The 16,604-nt window shown below is 39.7% G+C and overlaps 1 protein-coding gene and 1 long non-coding RNA gene across 2 annotated transcripts; both read right to left on the bottom strand.

Annotated features, from left to right (window-relative positions):
• Positions 1–2,174: 2,174 nt before the first annotated feature.
• LOC131227221 (uncharacterized) lies at positions 2,175–8,463 on the bottom strand. The gene is made up of 2 exons (XR_009162115.1): positions 6,436–8,463; positions 2,175–2,542 (listed from the first exon to the last, which is right to left on the bottom strand). It is a non-coding gene; the product is annotated as an uncharacterized LOC131227221 (long non-coding RNA).
• A 515-nt stretch (positions 8,464–8,978) lies between these two features.
• LOC131228067 (putative disease resistance protein RGA3) lies at positions 8,979–12,112 on the bottom strand. The gene is made up of 2 exons (XM_058223894.1): positions 11,610–12,112; positions 8,979–11,564 (listed from the first exon to the last, which is right to left on the bottom strand). The coding sequence occupies exons 1-2, from the start codon at positions 12,051–12,053 to the stop codon at positions 8,979–8,981; spliced, it is 3,030 nt and encodes a 1,009-aa protein (XP_058079877.1). The 5' UTR covers positions 12,054–12,112.
• Between the last annotated feature and the right edge of the window lie 4,492 nt (positions 12,113–16,604).

The raw sequence follows: 16,604 nt of genomic DNA, 5'->3' as shown, positions 1-16,604 counted from the left end.
TTATATATTTGATTTACATAGCAAAATAAAAATAAAATTAAAATTAAAATTATTTCTAAACATGCATGAATTAATACAATACATATTTAAAAACATACTTTAATTGTAACCTGGCTCTTTCTCTCCTTCTCTTTTGCTAGAGCATGATCGACATCATACATGTGAACATATGCAAGATCCAAGCCATCCATCGAGTTGGTCCCACTGTGAAAATGACATCTACTTGTCAAACCCTCCACAGTTTAGGATCGCAGCTAAAACCTTAGTAAAGTTTTCTACGCCATTTGCCTGTTCTTAAAACTGTGCCCCACCTAAATAATGGAGTTGTGACTTTTGCAGAAGATCTTCCAGAAGGTCAAATCAAATCCATCCAATGGACGGACTGGATCTTTGCATTTTGCCTCTGTATTTACACTGGCAATGTATTGTAACTTAAGGTATGTATCCAATGTTAAACGGCCACAGTTGAAGGTTGCTACCACATGACAATCCCATCATGGTAGGGTTGTCAATGGATACCCAAGGGACCCGACCCGATTTAACGGATCTAGGCCTAATATCTCGGACCCATTTAGAAATATAACAGGTTTGGATCCACCACTTTGCATCCGGTTACAAAATCAGCTCTACTCGGTCTGAGTCGGATCCACCATTTTGGACCCGGTTGAGACCGGGCTTAATTAAGTTTGGTCTGATTAATTTTAATAATATAATATGATAATATAATACTCTATGTGTGTATGCTCACACACAAGGTTCAGCTAACTTAGAAATTAGGGAGTAATTAATATTAAATTAAAGATTATTTAATGTTAATAAATAATTTATTAACACAGTTGCATAGACGTAGATGAAGGAAAAACACAAATAGAAGATTGATTGATCTAATACTTTTGTGGCCCCTAAGAAGTTTTAAATGGTGGAAATTTAATCTTCATCGCATGGTCCACCTAAGATTTGTATCTGCTTTATTTTTGGGCCCGTGCCATAAAATGAACGTGGATATACAACACATACATACAATTCGGCTCCAGAGTGAGAGCCACGCCCACCTAGTGGATCCGCACATATAGGCGTTCATTAACCTCGCCATTAGTCTTCACAAGAGTGCTCAAGGGAGGGTACATTTGTCATAATATTTTAGCTTTTTAACTAGCAAATGGTTGAGATCTTACTAGGGCTGTCAATGGGCCGGGCCTAGTGTTGGTCTGGCCCGAATTTTGAACTGTTTCAGGCACGGATGTCGGGCTGACCCGTTTCAAAATTTTGATTTTACTGACCCGAGCGTGGGCCATTGACACCCCTAGATCTTACCCGAAAAGATAAAGAGAGAGAAAAAAAAAACTCTGTTACTCTCGGCAGGATGGTGCAAGATACTCAAGCATTTAGAAATTATAACTTGAATATTGTGTATAAAATAGGTAATAGTTCTAATTAAACTGTCTAGATTATGTATATTAGCGTAATCTTATTATTATCTAAAAATTACTCTTATTTGGTTATCTGGCTATCAGACTAATGGACAGTTATTGGACGGCTAAAAATGAAAAATATCATGCCTTGTTTCAAGAAACTAGGGTCCATGAACCAGAGGTTACGTGATTGGGATTCCTCGGCTATGCGGCCCACCTCCAAATCAAAGTAAGCAATCATACATTTTCTAAGGAAGAAAGATAATCGTTCGGTTACCTCGTATGTAATGTTAAGATGATCTGGACCATTCATCTGCTGTACCACACTTTGATTAACCTAGCTAAAACGTTTGACCAATCCATGGTGGTTCGTATTTTGTGAATTTTCAGATTATATTGTGGTCTAGGGTTGGGTCCAAGTACTTGGTTTGACAACAGGATGGGCTAGACAATAGTGGTTCAAATTCTGGCCTGATTCAGGTGGGCCTAGTTTTCTATAGAGGCCCCTAATTTTGAAGCCTGGCTTTGTAATAGAAGCCTTGGGTCGAGCATAGGCCTGGATGTTCTTAAAAATTGCAAGCCTTTGTAGTATCATCGATGGGAGATACTACAAAATATCACACCCTCTTGACTGTCAGAATGAGCCTGTTATGTACACAATTGGCAAGCCAGCAGTCGGATCGGCTACTATCATCTAACAGGTGTGATATTAGATCATGAGACATCTTATAATATAAGGACCCAAGACATGTACGCCGTAGATTGCTGAAAAGCAGACCCCGCCTGTATCTTTTCTGGGCTGAACAAAACCTTTCCACTCTCGATCAATCACAACATTTAATTAACAACACACTTTAATAGTATTTACTCTTCAGACTATTTCTTATACCTGTGAATTGGATTTCTCAGAAATAGAATTTTGAGCACTTGAATTTACATGTTTGGATGGAGAATTTCTATACTGTACGTATACAGAGAACTACAGAAATCAAGAAGCTAAGAAAATGCATAAGACCAATGCAGCCCAGCTATTGGTTCAAAAGATTGCAAGCCGGCAAATCCTTAATGCTGGAGACGTCTTCCCATGCTAGCTCATGCTCCAGCTGCGTTCGAGTTGATTTCAAAACCTCCTAGAAAGATGAGGAAGACGGACGATCAAAGATTAAAAAACAAAAAAATAATAAAATCAGGTAAACAGATTTTCAAGGGAACCCAATTCCTCTAAAATCAAGAAAATTCATAAAAGGATTGATTCCTGAATAAACAAGTTTGCACCCCTTTAAATAGGGATACTAAGGCCCTGTTTGTTAATCTGAAGTCTAAAGCCTGAATCTGAAATCTAAAGCTGAATCTGAAATCTGAAGTCAAAAAACTTGTTTGGTAATTATGGCTGAAGTCTGAAAATTAAGTACTGAATTTGAAACAATCTGTTTGTTAACAAATATTTGAAATGTCTGAAATATGTTAATTTGACACATTTGCCCCTATTTTTTGTTTGGAAATATTTTACATTATAAAGAAATTATTTTTTATTAAATGAAAATAAAATTATTTTATTTAATTCAAATAAACTACGGTATGGTGCCATAAATCCTCTTGTGTGAGTGTAAACAGCAACAACCGGATAATATTTATCTACATAAAAACAAATGACATTTTAGCAAAATTTCAAGTTATAATTTTACCAAGATATATATATATATATATATATATATATATATATATATATATATATATATATATATATTACCAAAAGGAGGGAATATAAATTTCTTTGTTGGATCAAGCTCAGCATCCATAAGGACCCTTGAATCATGTGTCACCCCTTCCCATCCAGCTATGATATATGTAAAAATCATATTAAAGTTATATATAGCCATAACATTCTAAGCACATTCACCCCTTCCTCTTCCTCTATAAGGTATTTATTTATCTGTCGGGATACATGCAGAAAACAATGTTGAATGAGCTTTATCCATTGAAAACATTTTGGGGGCCATAAAGTTTTGAATGAAGTAGATTTTTGTTTTTTCACTTCATCTGGGCACATGTATGACCTAATCTACATATTGGATGTCAAATAAACAGTACAATAGGCCCTAGGAGGATTTTAACGGTGGATATCCAATCACTATTATTTTCCTGTGGTGGGGTCCACCTGAGATTTATACCCATCTTATTTTTGAGATAGAGAAAAAAAATGATCTGTAAAAATGGATGAAATACATCCATCATGGGGCCACATAGCACTGACCATCACCCACCAGGCTGGGGGGTAGCCAATTCATTTCCGTGTCACACACCAGCTATATCGCTAGTGTAGGTACGTGTCGTGCGCAAGACGCTCCTCGAGGTCTCAGTTTTAGGAATCAAAGGAGATCAAAGTTACATGGGCCCATAATAATGTATTTATATCTACACTGTTTATAAATTTTTCGAGATTATTTTAGAGCATTTTCCAAAAAAATGAATCATATCCAAAACTCAAATGGGCCACACCTAAAACGGCAGCGGGTAATGATTTTCACCGTTAAAAAATTTGCAAGCCCATTGTAACATTTATTTTGCACCTAATTTATTCATAAGGTCAAAAATATCTGAATAAAGAGGAAGAACAAATTTTATATTGATCCGAAACTTTTGTGACCCCAAAAGGGTTTCAATGGTAGACATTCAATCCCCTACTACTTTTTGCAGTGTGGTCCAATTTATCTTTAGATCTATTTTATTTTTTGGCTCAAGTCTTACGACAAGCTCGCAAGATGAATGGACAGTTTGGATATAACAAATACATCATGATGCCACCCATGTAACTTGCTGACGTCAATACACCAGCCAATTCACTTCCAATCCCGTCCCTGACTTGGAGACGGATTGGCTACTCCACCCGACACCAGCCGACTGGTGGGTGGTGCTCTGTGGGCCCCACTATGATATATGTGTTTCATCCATTCCGCTCATCCATTTTTACAGATAATTTTAGGGCTTGTTACAAAAAATGATAGGGATATAAATCTTAGGTGGGCTACACCACAGGAAAAAAAAATGAATGGATATCCACCATTAAAATCCTTCTAAGGCCCACTGTACTGTTTATTTGACATCCAATCTGTTGATTAGTTCATAAAGACCCAGATGAAGGGAAACAATAAATATCAATCTTATCCAAAACTTTTATGGCCCCTAAAACGTTTTTAATGGTCAATGTTCATTCAACACTATTTCTTGTAATGTGGTCCACCTGAGATTGATATATAGTTCATTTTTTCTTTAATACCATAACATGATATATAAAAATAAATGGACGGCATGGATGAAACACATACATCATGGTGGGGCCCACATAGCACCGATTAGCAGCCATTGGCCGGTGGCAGTGGGAGTAACCAACCCGTTCCCGTCTTTTGTCCAGGACGCGGATTGCGTACTGCCCCCACCCGTACCTAGCTCCGAATGGGCAGCTCTGTGGGTGGGCCCACCGTGATGTATCTGTACATCCAAACCATCAATCCATTTTCTCATATTATTTTAAAGCATGAACACAAAAATGATGCAGATCGAATGCTCAAATGGACCACACCAAAAATAGCAGCGGGATAATGATTTTCACCATTAAAAATTTCTTGTATACATCCATTGTTGAAACCTTTCTAAGGGCCACTGAGATGTTTTTTTTACCATCCAACCTATTCATTAGGTCATGTATACATGGATGAAGTGAAAACACAAATATCGGCTTGATCTGAAACTTCTCCAGCTCTCAAGAAATTTTTAACGGTGGACGTTCAATCCCGACCTTATGGTTCAATTAATCATTGGACGTGCTTCTTTTATTAGATCACACCTTAAATTATCTGAAAAAGTTGATGGACGGTGTAGATCAAACACATAAATCATGGTGGGGCATAAAGAAGTTTCACAGGTTAAATGTTGATTTTGTATTGCGCAAACAATTTAAAAGAAAAAATTTTCGCTGTAACTTGAAAAGGGGTACTTTTGGAAGTAAAAAATTTTTGTTCAATGAAAAATCACGAAGCATATTCTGCGTTCACCATTAAGCTAGACGCCTATCACGGAAAGAATTCAGTAAAAAACCACTTAGCGCTTTCCGTCTTCCACGTTAATAATGCGTTAACAAATACCACTAAACACGAAAAATTTTCCCCATTCCATGTTAAGTACAAAAATTCAGCGTTAACAAACACAGCCTAAGCCATGGAATAAGTTTCTGAATTAAACTATGACTAAAACTCCTACAAATTGTGACCTGCTATAAATATATAAATAGTAAACTTACAATTTATAGGCGGTCATGATTCCTACCAGTGCACATGATTTTCAGCTAAAAATAGTAAGCGTTCTATTTGGCTGAACATGATGTTCCCCTAACTATTCTAACCACTTTTCATGTTTGGCGCAACTCCTAAAGCCCAACAATGAAGAATTGTACTGAAACTAAAACTTACTATAAATAGTAAAAATGAAATTAAAACAGAACTTCGACCGTTGATCTGATGCTATTCAGCGTGGGCAAATTAAGTAGCTAGTCCTACCCCAAAGTCATATATGGTATTTCACAGATTCAGGATGGGAATTCCGCCGTTTGCGAGATACGTCATCTAGGCTAGGTTACTCAGGTACATTTTCCGATAGGGCCTTTTCTGATCCATCTTGGCCATGAAACTGTCCATGACCAGCTCTACATCATCTAGGCTAGGTTACTAAAGTACATTTTCTGCCATCTCTTAAATGGGGTCATGGCTCATCTACCGCTCATGTGAGTACAGATCCAAACAGTCCAAATTGTGGACCATCCAATGGAGGTCATGGAATGGAGATGATCAGAGGTACAGATTCAACGATCGATATAAGATGGTTAAGATTCATCCTATCGTTGTGATTTCCAGGATATGCTCCATCTACAATAGGACCCATGATTTGGACATCTATAGACACAGATGTATGCCATTTGTATGCCTGATAAGAAGCCACTGTCAACGAAATGGAGTGTCACAGTGCTTACATTTAATTCCATATAAGAAGCACGCTTCGCAAGCCATCGAGCATCCATCATCTGAAATGCCACACAGTAGAGGTTATCGAATGCCATTTCATCCTCTCCAATCAGCTCCAGAAAGCGAACCCCTGACAATGAAATTGCCTGAAAGAAAGTTCCAACCATACGTTATTTTCGTTTTCAATGAACACAGTCACAAGAAGACATTTTAAATGTGGGTACCCAATCAACCCGGCCCGATTTTAATGGGTCAGGCCGGGTTTGGGTCTCACTTTTTGGATCCGATTAAAAATCGGTCTAGTCAGGTTTTGGGTTGGGTGCAGGCAGTTTTAATGATAAAACTACTTAATTTTAACATGTATTGATTATTCTAGTAAAAAATGAGGTTCCCTATGCCGCACACACGTGTAAGAGAGACTGTTTACACATCATGCATCCACCAAAGCGGCATGCTTGTGTGAGATCTAATCCATCCAGCAAGTAGGCCCAATCATGTAAATGCTCTTAATTGTCCCATAGCCAACTCCAAATTTAGATCCAAAAACTCAATGGGTACCCGAATCCGATCAGATCCAGGTTTTTAAGAACCACACCAGACATAAAAGGACCCAAACCTGGCAAGAACCTAGACTGGTAAGCCCAGGTGCAGGTACTACAAGACCCAACCCTTAGACAGCCCTACCTGTTTGGGTGCCACTTAAAACTGAGTTCATTGCATTTTACTAAATAGTAATTATGTATTAGAGATCATGATTGCTGGTTATTAAGATTACCTTGCTAGAAAAGAAAAGGGACGTTCCATAGCATTGACGTACATCCAATACCCGTGGATGACATTGAGTGCCATCTCCAAAACTGTCTAGCAATCAACTAGAATTTTTTCAAATTTTTTCGATGTGATCGAGTGAGCTGTCGATGCTATCGACAGCTGCTTGATGCAATTGAGTGGACTGTCGATAACATCGACAAACCCTATTATAGATGAATTTAAGATATCTGACAACATAGAGTGAGCTCGGCTGAAAATATATTTCTTACCAAAGCCTGTGGTAGGTTTATGTGCTCAGAAGCTAGGTGAGGCCCATTGTGATGTTTGTTAGAAATCCACCCTGTCCATCCATCTTTTGAGCTCATTTTAGGACAGGAGACCAAAAATGAGAAGGATCTAGAACTCAAGGGAGCCACACGAGAGGAAACAATAGGTAAAGAAATTCCAATGCTGAAATCTTACAAGGTCCACCTTGATATTTATATACTATCCAAACCATTCATAAAGTCATGCCCATTGGAATGAACTGAAAACACAAAAAACAAATTCCTAATATGAAACTCTTATGACCCTACGAATGTCTCAAGTTTCTCTCATGTGGCTAACTTGAGTTCCGGATCCTCCTATTTTTTGTCTTATGTTCTAAAGATGGATGGAGTGGATTTTGTTCCTCTAAGTGTGGTCTACTTGATCAACATCTAAATTACAAACAATCAGGTGGGAAGTAGGCATTTTGTCAATCGGGCTAGGCTAGTGGGGTTGGGTTGGTCTGGACCTCGGCCAAGCATACTTCTCGAGTTGGGCTTGGGCATTTTGTGCCAAAATGCATGCTTGATTGGACTGGGCCTGGGCCGACCTAACTCTCTCGAGTTGGACTTGGGCCTCCTTTGCAAGATGCATGCTTGGCTTGGGCCGGCTCAATCCTTGAACCTTAAAGTGTCAGATTCAGTGGAGCATAGCTTGACTCGACCCTGACTATGAGGCCCACCGTGATTATGTACTTTCATAAACGCCGTTCATACATTTTGAAAACTCATTTTAGGTGATGATTTCAAAAATGAATTAAGCAGATCCAAATATCAGGTGGACCATAATATAGGAAACAGTGGTAATCGACCATTAAAAACCTCTTGTGGCAACAAAAGTTTTGGATGAATCTAATATTTGTGTAGTCTCTTCATCCATGTCCTTGTGACCTTCTGAACAGGTTGGATGACAAATAAACATTCCGGTGGCCCCATGATGTCTTTAATGATTGGAATTCAATGACGACTTTTATATATATATATATATATATAAATATATATATATATATATATATATATATATATATATATATATATATATATATATATCCACCTAACTAAGATTCCTCACCGTACAATAATTTAAAGTGACCCCAATTGCTATCAATTTGAATCAAGATGTATGAACGGTGTGGATGTAAGGGACATACATCACAGTAGGCCCCACGGTTAGGGATCCACCTACATTCGTGGATCGGGGGATCATCTGGATGGATGATAGCACGAAAATAGCAGCAACTGAATCATCCAAACTCTTCAATTGGTGGTCATGAAATGTAGAGAGAGAGAGAGAGAGAGAGAGAGAGAGAGAGAGTACCTAGTTGGAACTTGTCCACTTGATGGATCATCTCATCTTCAGTGCCTCATTCAATTCTGAGGTAGTCAATCCAGATGTTTGGGATGTGTGACGCTTTGCTCCGATACTTCCTTGTGCATTTATCCGCCAGCATTGGATTGCCAGAGATGCTTAAATCTTAGAGACAGGTAAGGCCGCACAACCCTTGAGGCAATGACCGCAACTCGGGGCAGTCGAAGATCTGGAGACTCCTAAGAGACTTGAGCTGTCCCAAATCATCAGGAAGAGACCTCAATTTAGAGCATAAACTGATAATAAGAGTCTCTAGTGACTCCAATTGTTTCCATCCACAGGGGAGGTACGTCGTGTTCTCTAAACTATAGATCTCAAACGTCTTGAGGCTTGGGAGGTTCGGTAATGGCCACAAAATCTCGCCACATCCCGAGATGTTGAGGGACGTTAGACTATTAGGGAGGTGTGTCAGTAGTGCCTTCAATTTTGGGCATTTGCTGAGTCTTACTGACTGTAGAGACGGCATTATCTCTCTGTCTTCTAATCTCAACTCCCACTCCTCCAGTTCATACATGTAATTGAACTCGAGCTCTTCCAGCTTCGGGAATGCCACCCCGTTTATGTCCCCACCACTGCTCTTCCCGTAAAACTCACTTCCCACCCGTTTTACAAGACCTGCCTTTATTTCAAGGTATTTAAGCGAAGGTAGTCTCCCTAGCCCAGGCAACTGTGTACACTTATTGCAATCTATTAATCTCAAGCTGACTAAATTTGAGAAAGATGAATCTCCTATCCAGGTTGGAAACTTGGAACCAATGTATCCCCTAATTTCCAGCTCTTCTAGGTTTGCAAGGGATGGCCGGAGGGCTTCAACTACACTCTCCACCTCTCCATTTCCTGACATTTCAAGAGCATCATCTGGTGACATATTTAGAGACAATAAGCGAAGTTGTGACTTGTTCTCCAGTTGTGCTTCCTTAGCCTCATCCACGCTCCCTACTCTCTCCAAGTGATCTATTTGTAGCTTTCCTTGGAGAGAGTCAAGTCGCTTCAGCTCTCCAATCTTACATCCTCCATGGCCTCCCACGATAAACCTACTCAATGTTCGAAGGGAACTTATTCTCCCCAACCCTTCTGGTAAGTACTTCAGTGCCCGTGTGCCTTCAATTTCCAGATGCCTTAAGTGGACCATTGCACTCATCCCACTTGGCAGTCTTTCGAGGCAGTTACACCAATTCAACTTCAAGGTCTGCAAATTGCGGAGACTACTCACTGATTCCGGCAACTCAACTATCTCTGAATCAGACAAGTCAAGATATCGTAAATGCTTCAGCAACCCAATTGAGCTTGGCAATTCTTTAATACGGAAATCAAATGCCCTAAGGGACCTGGCGCATTGGAATAAATGATCAGGGATGGTATCAATTTCTGAATGTCCAGGCTGGAGGAGTGTTCGCAATTTTTTTGCATGACATAGAGGGGCAGGAATGTGTGACGTTTCCCTGGTGGCAATAAATGATGAATGACGGACTGTAACAGAGCTGGTGTCCATCTTTCCATTCTCAAAGATGCAACATTCATTCTTTGTAATGAATTGGATGAGATCGTGAAGCAGATCATGTATTGTGCATCTGACTGCATAGCTATATCCCACTTCTTGAAACAAAGACTGCGCCAGTAGTTCGTCAAAGTACTCTCCTCCAATTGCTTCCATCTCTCTTTTTCCATCGGGCTTGATGAAACCCTGAGCTAACCACAACTTGACCAATGTATCCTTCTCCATCAGATGATCCTTAGGATATACTGAGCAATATGCAAAACACTGCTTCAAATGGACAGGCAAATTATAATAGCTCAGCAACAAAGCCGGTAAGATACCTTTCGCGATGTCTCGTATTTCCCATGTTTGGCTTTCTAAGATGTCCTTCCAATCTTGTTTGGTCATCTTGGAACGCATGACGCTTCCAATTACCTTTAACGAAAGAGGCACTCCTTTACAGTTCTTCACTATCTCTCTTCCGATCTTTTCCAACGCCCGGCAATCTTCCACTTTCCTCCCAGCGAAAGCTCTGGTTCTGAACAGTAACCAGCTATCATCATAGGATAAACCTTTCAATTCATGCATGTAGGCAGACGGCATGCATGTATTTGCAACCTTCTCGCTGCGAGTGGTGACCAAAATTTTACTTCCAGGAGCACCTCTTTGCAAGGAAAGCATTAATTTCTCCCACCTGTCACTATCATCGTTCCACACATCATCAAGCACAATCAAGAATAGCTTGCCCTGTAATGTTTGGATAAGCTGCTTTTGCAATGAGTCTAGCTGAGAATCCGGTGGACTTGTCCCTCCAGCTGCTTTTATAATTTCTTTTGTAAGATTTATGACATTAAAATCATCAGAAACACAAACCCATAGTACCTTATGGAAATGGCTCTTCACCCTTTCATCATTACAGATCAATTGAGCAAGAGTCGTCTTGCCCAACCCGCCAACGCCTACGATCGAAATGCCATGAATCCGTCCCTCCTCACAACTGCTACCGCTCATCAACTTGCTTATTATGGTACCTCTGTCTTCGTCCCTCCCGTGAATCTGTGATTCATCTACGAGCGAACTCGTTTGAAACTCGGCCTTGTCAGGATGACTACCTCCACGGAAACTGTGAATCTCCGTAAAACTGAACTTACTTTTGTCAGCTGCAATCTGATCCAGCTTCGCACTTACTTCTTTTATCCGTTGCGCAAAATTTCGCTGTGATGCAACTTTGTTGAAAATTGTGGGAAAAAAGGTCCGAACCTTATCTCCAATGCTGCGATTATCAGCATCATCACCGTCAGTCCATGATTCATGGGCCAACCTTATCCAATCTTCTAGACCGCAACATGTAAAGAGTGAAAATAACCACCTCCATGCCTGGTTTTCCATGCGCTGCCGATCGTCACCATCGTCTGTACTTGATTCAGGTTCTGGCCATGGAATCATCTCTTCTAGTAAATCCTCCACATCGTAAGCCACTTCTTTGAGCTTTTTTAACCAAAGTTGCATGCTTTCGTTGTGAAATTGGATAATTTCAGCAACATTAAGAAGTGCTTGAATGGATTCGAACGTAGAAGATATCTTTTCAAGTTCTGCTTGGGCACCGCCAATCGAATAAACCTCTTCTCCGAGTTTATTCATAACCTTTGAAACAAGTGCATCTTGAAGTTTCTTCATAACCATCGAAACAAGCGCATGTGCCATTGTTCCAGAACAGAGAGAGAGAGAGAGAGAGAGAGAGAGAGAGAGCTTTGAAACCCCTGCTAGAGCAGAGACAGAGAACTTTGAAACCCCAGATGAAGCAGAGAGAGAGAGAGCTTTGAAACCACAGATAAAGCAGAGACAGAGAGAAAGCTTTGAAACCCCACAGAGAGAGAGAGAGAGAGAGAGAGAGAGAGAGAGAGAAATGCAGGAAATTGAGAGTAAGAGAGCGATCAGATCTCAGGAAATTGAGAGGGAGAGTGCAATGATGATCGAAGAAATGGTGAGAAATAGAGATGAGAGAGAGAAGATTGCAGGAAATTTAGAGGGAGAGCGATCAGATAGCAGGAAATCGAGAGGGAGAGTGATGATCGAAGAAATGAGAGACAGATGAGAGATGAGATGGCAGGAAATTTAGAGAACGAGATATAAGAAATGAGATGCCAGGAAAATTGAGTGAGAGGGAGAGAGACAGAGAGATTGCAGGAAACTGAGAGGGAGAGAGGGATCAGATCGCAGGAAACGATGATCGTCGAAGAAACGAGAAGAGAGGTGAGAGACAGAGAGTTGTAAGTCAAAGATTCTTTGAATGCTTAAGAGAGTCTTGATGCATCAATCTACACCTTCCAACAAAGCCCTGAGGGACCCGCACAAATCCACGTCATGTTACAATTGTAGCACAAAAATCCACTCTGTCCATCAGTTTCTCCACGTCATGTTACAATTGTAGCACAAAAATCAACCAAATCCAAGATTTAAGTGAGCCGCAACATAAGAAACAGTAGTGGTTGTGCTGCCATCGTTGGAACCTTATATAGTGGGGCCCACATAAGATTTTGAACAGTCTGATCTTTGTGCTGTCCCTTCTTTCTAGTGGGAGTCACCTTTTGAACGGGTTGGATTGTACATAAACATCATAGTGAGCCCATGAAAATTCAATGGTGGACGTTGCCTTTTGAACGGGTTGGATTGTACATAAACATCATAGTGAGCCCATGAAAATTCAACGGTGGACGTTGCTATCCCCACTGTTTCCTGTGATCTGATCCCTCTCTCCCTCTCAGTTTCTTGGGTCCGGGATCTGCCTCATTTCTGGGCTCTCAGCAAATGTAATGAAACTGATTGAGAGAGTAGAGTTTACACGGACATTGATGTGACGTGGACCCATCATGATGTTTTTGTTTCATCCATGCCGTCCATCTAGTTTTCCAGATCATTTTATGGTATTAGACCAAAAATGAGCTATATCCCAATATCAAGTGGACCACATTACAGGAAACAGTGTTGAATGAATTTCGACCATTAAAATTTTGTTGGGGCCATAAAAGTTTTGGATCAAGCTGATATTTGTTTTTACCCTTCATCTGGTTCTGTATGACCTAATCAACGTATTAGATGTCCAATAAACAGTAAATTGGGGCTTCAGAGGATTTTAATGGTGGATATCCAATCAATATTGTTTTTCTGTGGTGTGGTCCACCTGAGATTTATATTCCTCTCATTTTTGTGATCAAGCCTAAAATGATTTTTAAAAATTGATGAACGGAATGGAGAAAGCACATACATCATGGTGGGGCCACAGAGCACCGACCATCAGCCACGGAGCTGGCGGCAGGGGAGTAGCCAATCCGTTCCCTTCGAGCTTCGAGTTGTACGAACATTTTAGAGGAGATCAAAGTTACATGGGCCCCATAGTGATGTATTTATTATATCCACACCATTCATCCATTTTTCTAGATCATTTTATAGCATTATCCAAAAAATGAATCATATATAAAGATCAAATGGACCACACCAAAAATAGCAGCAGGATAATGATTTTCATTGTCAAAAAATTGTTAGGACCCACCATGACGTTTATTTTCCATCCAATCTGTTCATAAGGTCACAAAGACCTGGATGAAGAGCAAAAACAAATTTCATATTGATCCAATACTTCTGTGACCCCTAAAAGGGTTTCAATGGTAGACGTTCAATCCCCCATTGCCTTTTTCAGTGTGGTCCACTTGATAGTTTGATCTGTCTTATTTTTCATCTCAAACCTTGAGAAGAGCTCTCCAAATGGATGGACGGTTTGGATATAACACATACCTCATGATTTAGACTCATGGAACTTGCTTACATAAATACCTCAAATATATAGGTACACCGGCCAATCTGCTTTCCCAACACATGCACCCTACGAGCACTTGAATAAAAGACCTGATTAATCAAATTATCAGATGCACTATACATAAATTTGAACGTTTCTGAACATGTCATGTTATTTTTTGCAGTGTGGCCTACTTTCGGGTTGGATTTGTCAGAATTGCATTCATGATAGGATTCAACAGGTTGGATGTTATACATGTACAACTTGACCTACAATTATCAACTTCATCAAAATTTTAAATAAATAAATAAATAAAAGATAATTTTGTACTTTTAACCTTGAAAAGCATTATTTGATAAAGTTTAAATATGGAAGGTATTTTAGTAATTTTACGAAAAAGTAAGACATATATGTTGGGGGACGGGCGGAAGCGAATCCGAATCAAACAATAGGTGTGTCCCTACAAAGTTTACTCAATACACTATATCATACTAAGTTCCTTGTAATTGGTCATTGGTGTCATGCGAAAAGGTATTGCAAGAGGTGTCGTCATACTGAGTAATGGATAGAGTTGTACATAAGCCACGTTGAAAAGAGTTTGACCCAAGTTTGGTTTGGCTTGTTTATGTGACACTCTTTGATTGAGCTTTACATGAGCTAAGCTTCGAGCCCATCTCTACTGTTTGAGTTAGTTTGGTCCAAATTATACGATCATGAGCTTGGTTTAGTTTGGTCTAAATATCAAGTTGAACCAAGCTTCTGGAGGTTTGGATTTTCCTTATTTTATTTTATTTTTTTGTCTCATACTATAAAATGAGCTAGAAAATTTGATGGATGGATGGATAAATCATATTTATCATGGTGGGCCCCACGAAGCTTTAACACTAGCTATGTGGTGGGTGTTGAGGTCACTGGCCAATTCGAAAGCCGCTTTAGGATACTAAGTAAACGCTAGCCATCTATTTTTACATATCATTTTAGGATATGATCTAAAATTGAATCGTATCCAAAGCTCAAGTGGACCAAACCAGAGGAAACAGTGCACATTCATGTATATGTATTATGTATTATCTACGTCGTCATGTATTGTCCATATCATTTTAAGACATGATTCGAAAGCAGAATTATATCTAAGTAGAAACAATGTGCGTACGTTCCATGAGCCGAATCAAATTGAGCTTAATTAAGCTGAGCTTTGATCTAAAGCCAAACCTGTACTACCCTAGTTTAAGCTTGGTTTGTTTTTTAAAATGAGCTTAACTCTGAGGCTTAGTTTGGTTTGAATTTCTATTTGAATCAATCCATGCTGAGCGTTTTCAAACCAATCCAAGTCGAGCTTTCGAGCTGTCTTGGTTTGTGTCCGGCTCTAGTAATAGGATATTGAGCAAATTTTGTGTATCCCACCATAATGTATGTATAATTATCCATGCCAACCATTTGTTTTTCTAACTCATTTTAAGGCAAGAGCTCAAAATTGAAGCATATCCATATCTCAAGTGGACCACATCACAGGAAACAATGGGGATGATGGTGTCCACTGTTGGAGCCTTCTAATGGCACATAGTGATATTTATTTGTCATCCAAGATCTTCATAAGGTCACGCAGACATGGATGAAGGGAAACGTAATTACCAACTTAATCCAAAACTTCCATCTATTTAAGTTTTAACTTGTGTTTAGTCTCGACTCTCCAGTGGTATGGTTTGATTGAGCTTTGAATAATGAATATGCTACAATTTGGGGCGGACCGTACTATCCCCATGCACCGGGGCTAGCTAGAGATGAGAGTCCTGGCAGGAGCACTATTGGGCTAACCTTGATATGTGTTATATTGACATTATCCATCTATTTTGGTAGATCCTTTTAGGGCTTGGGTCTTAAATTGATGCGGATCAGAAGCTACACAGGAAATAGTAGATATTGAATGCCTATCATTAAAAGCCCTCTTAAGGCCACAAAAGTTTTGGATTAAGTTGATAAATATTATGTTTTCCCTTAATCCAAGCCTCTGTGACCTCATGAACAGGTTTGGTGGCAACTAAACATCATGGTAGGCCTCCACACCATTACCAATGCTTCATGTGGTGTGGTCCACTCAAACCTTCATTCTTGCCTCCTTTATGAGCTCATGCCCCACCTAAAATGATCAGAGAAAATAGATGGATGGCATGGATCAGATACATGTATCATGGTGGGCCCCATAAAGGCCCTGTCAGGAAAATTAAGTCTCCAGCTAGCTATGCCTTGCTATGGATGTAACACTGCACTTGATCCGCACCTTACAATTTTGAGGTGTTACCCTAAAATGAGGTGGAGAAGCACACGAACAATGCACTAAATTGAGCAGGAAAACAACTAAACAATGGTAATAAAACACATACATCACATTGTGCACTGCAGAATTTACTAAATTCAGAAACCTGCCTGTGTCAATAAGCACCTTTGAAAAGTGCAGTCGCCGA

Source organism: Magnolia sinica, chromosome 15, assembly GCF_029962835.1.
Source record: "Magnolia sinica isolate HGM2019 chromosome 15, MsV1, whole genome shotgun sequence".
NCBI classification, from domain to species: Eukaryota; Viridiplantae; Streptophyta; class Magnoliopsida; order Magnoliales; family Magnoliaceae; genus Magnolia; species Magnolia sinica.
Note: the sequence above shows the minus strand (reverse complement) of the source record. Positions and strands in the feature narration are given on the sequence as shown.

Coding starts and splice junctions, on each gene's coding strand:
- LOC131228067 (XM_058223894.1), bottom strand. CDS start 12,053: ATGGCACATGCGCTTGTTTCGATGGTTATGAAGAAACTTCAAGATGCA. Junction 11,565..11,609: donor ATCGCAGCATTGGAGATAAG/GTTCGGACCTTT, acceptor GTTGCATCACAG/CGAAATTTTGCGCAACGGAT.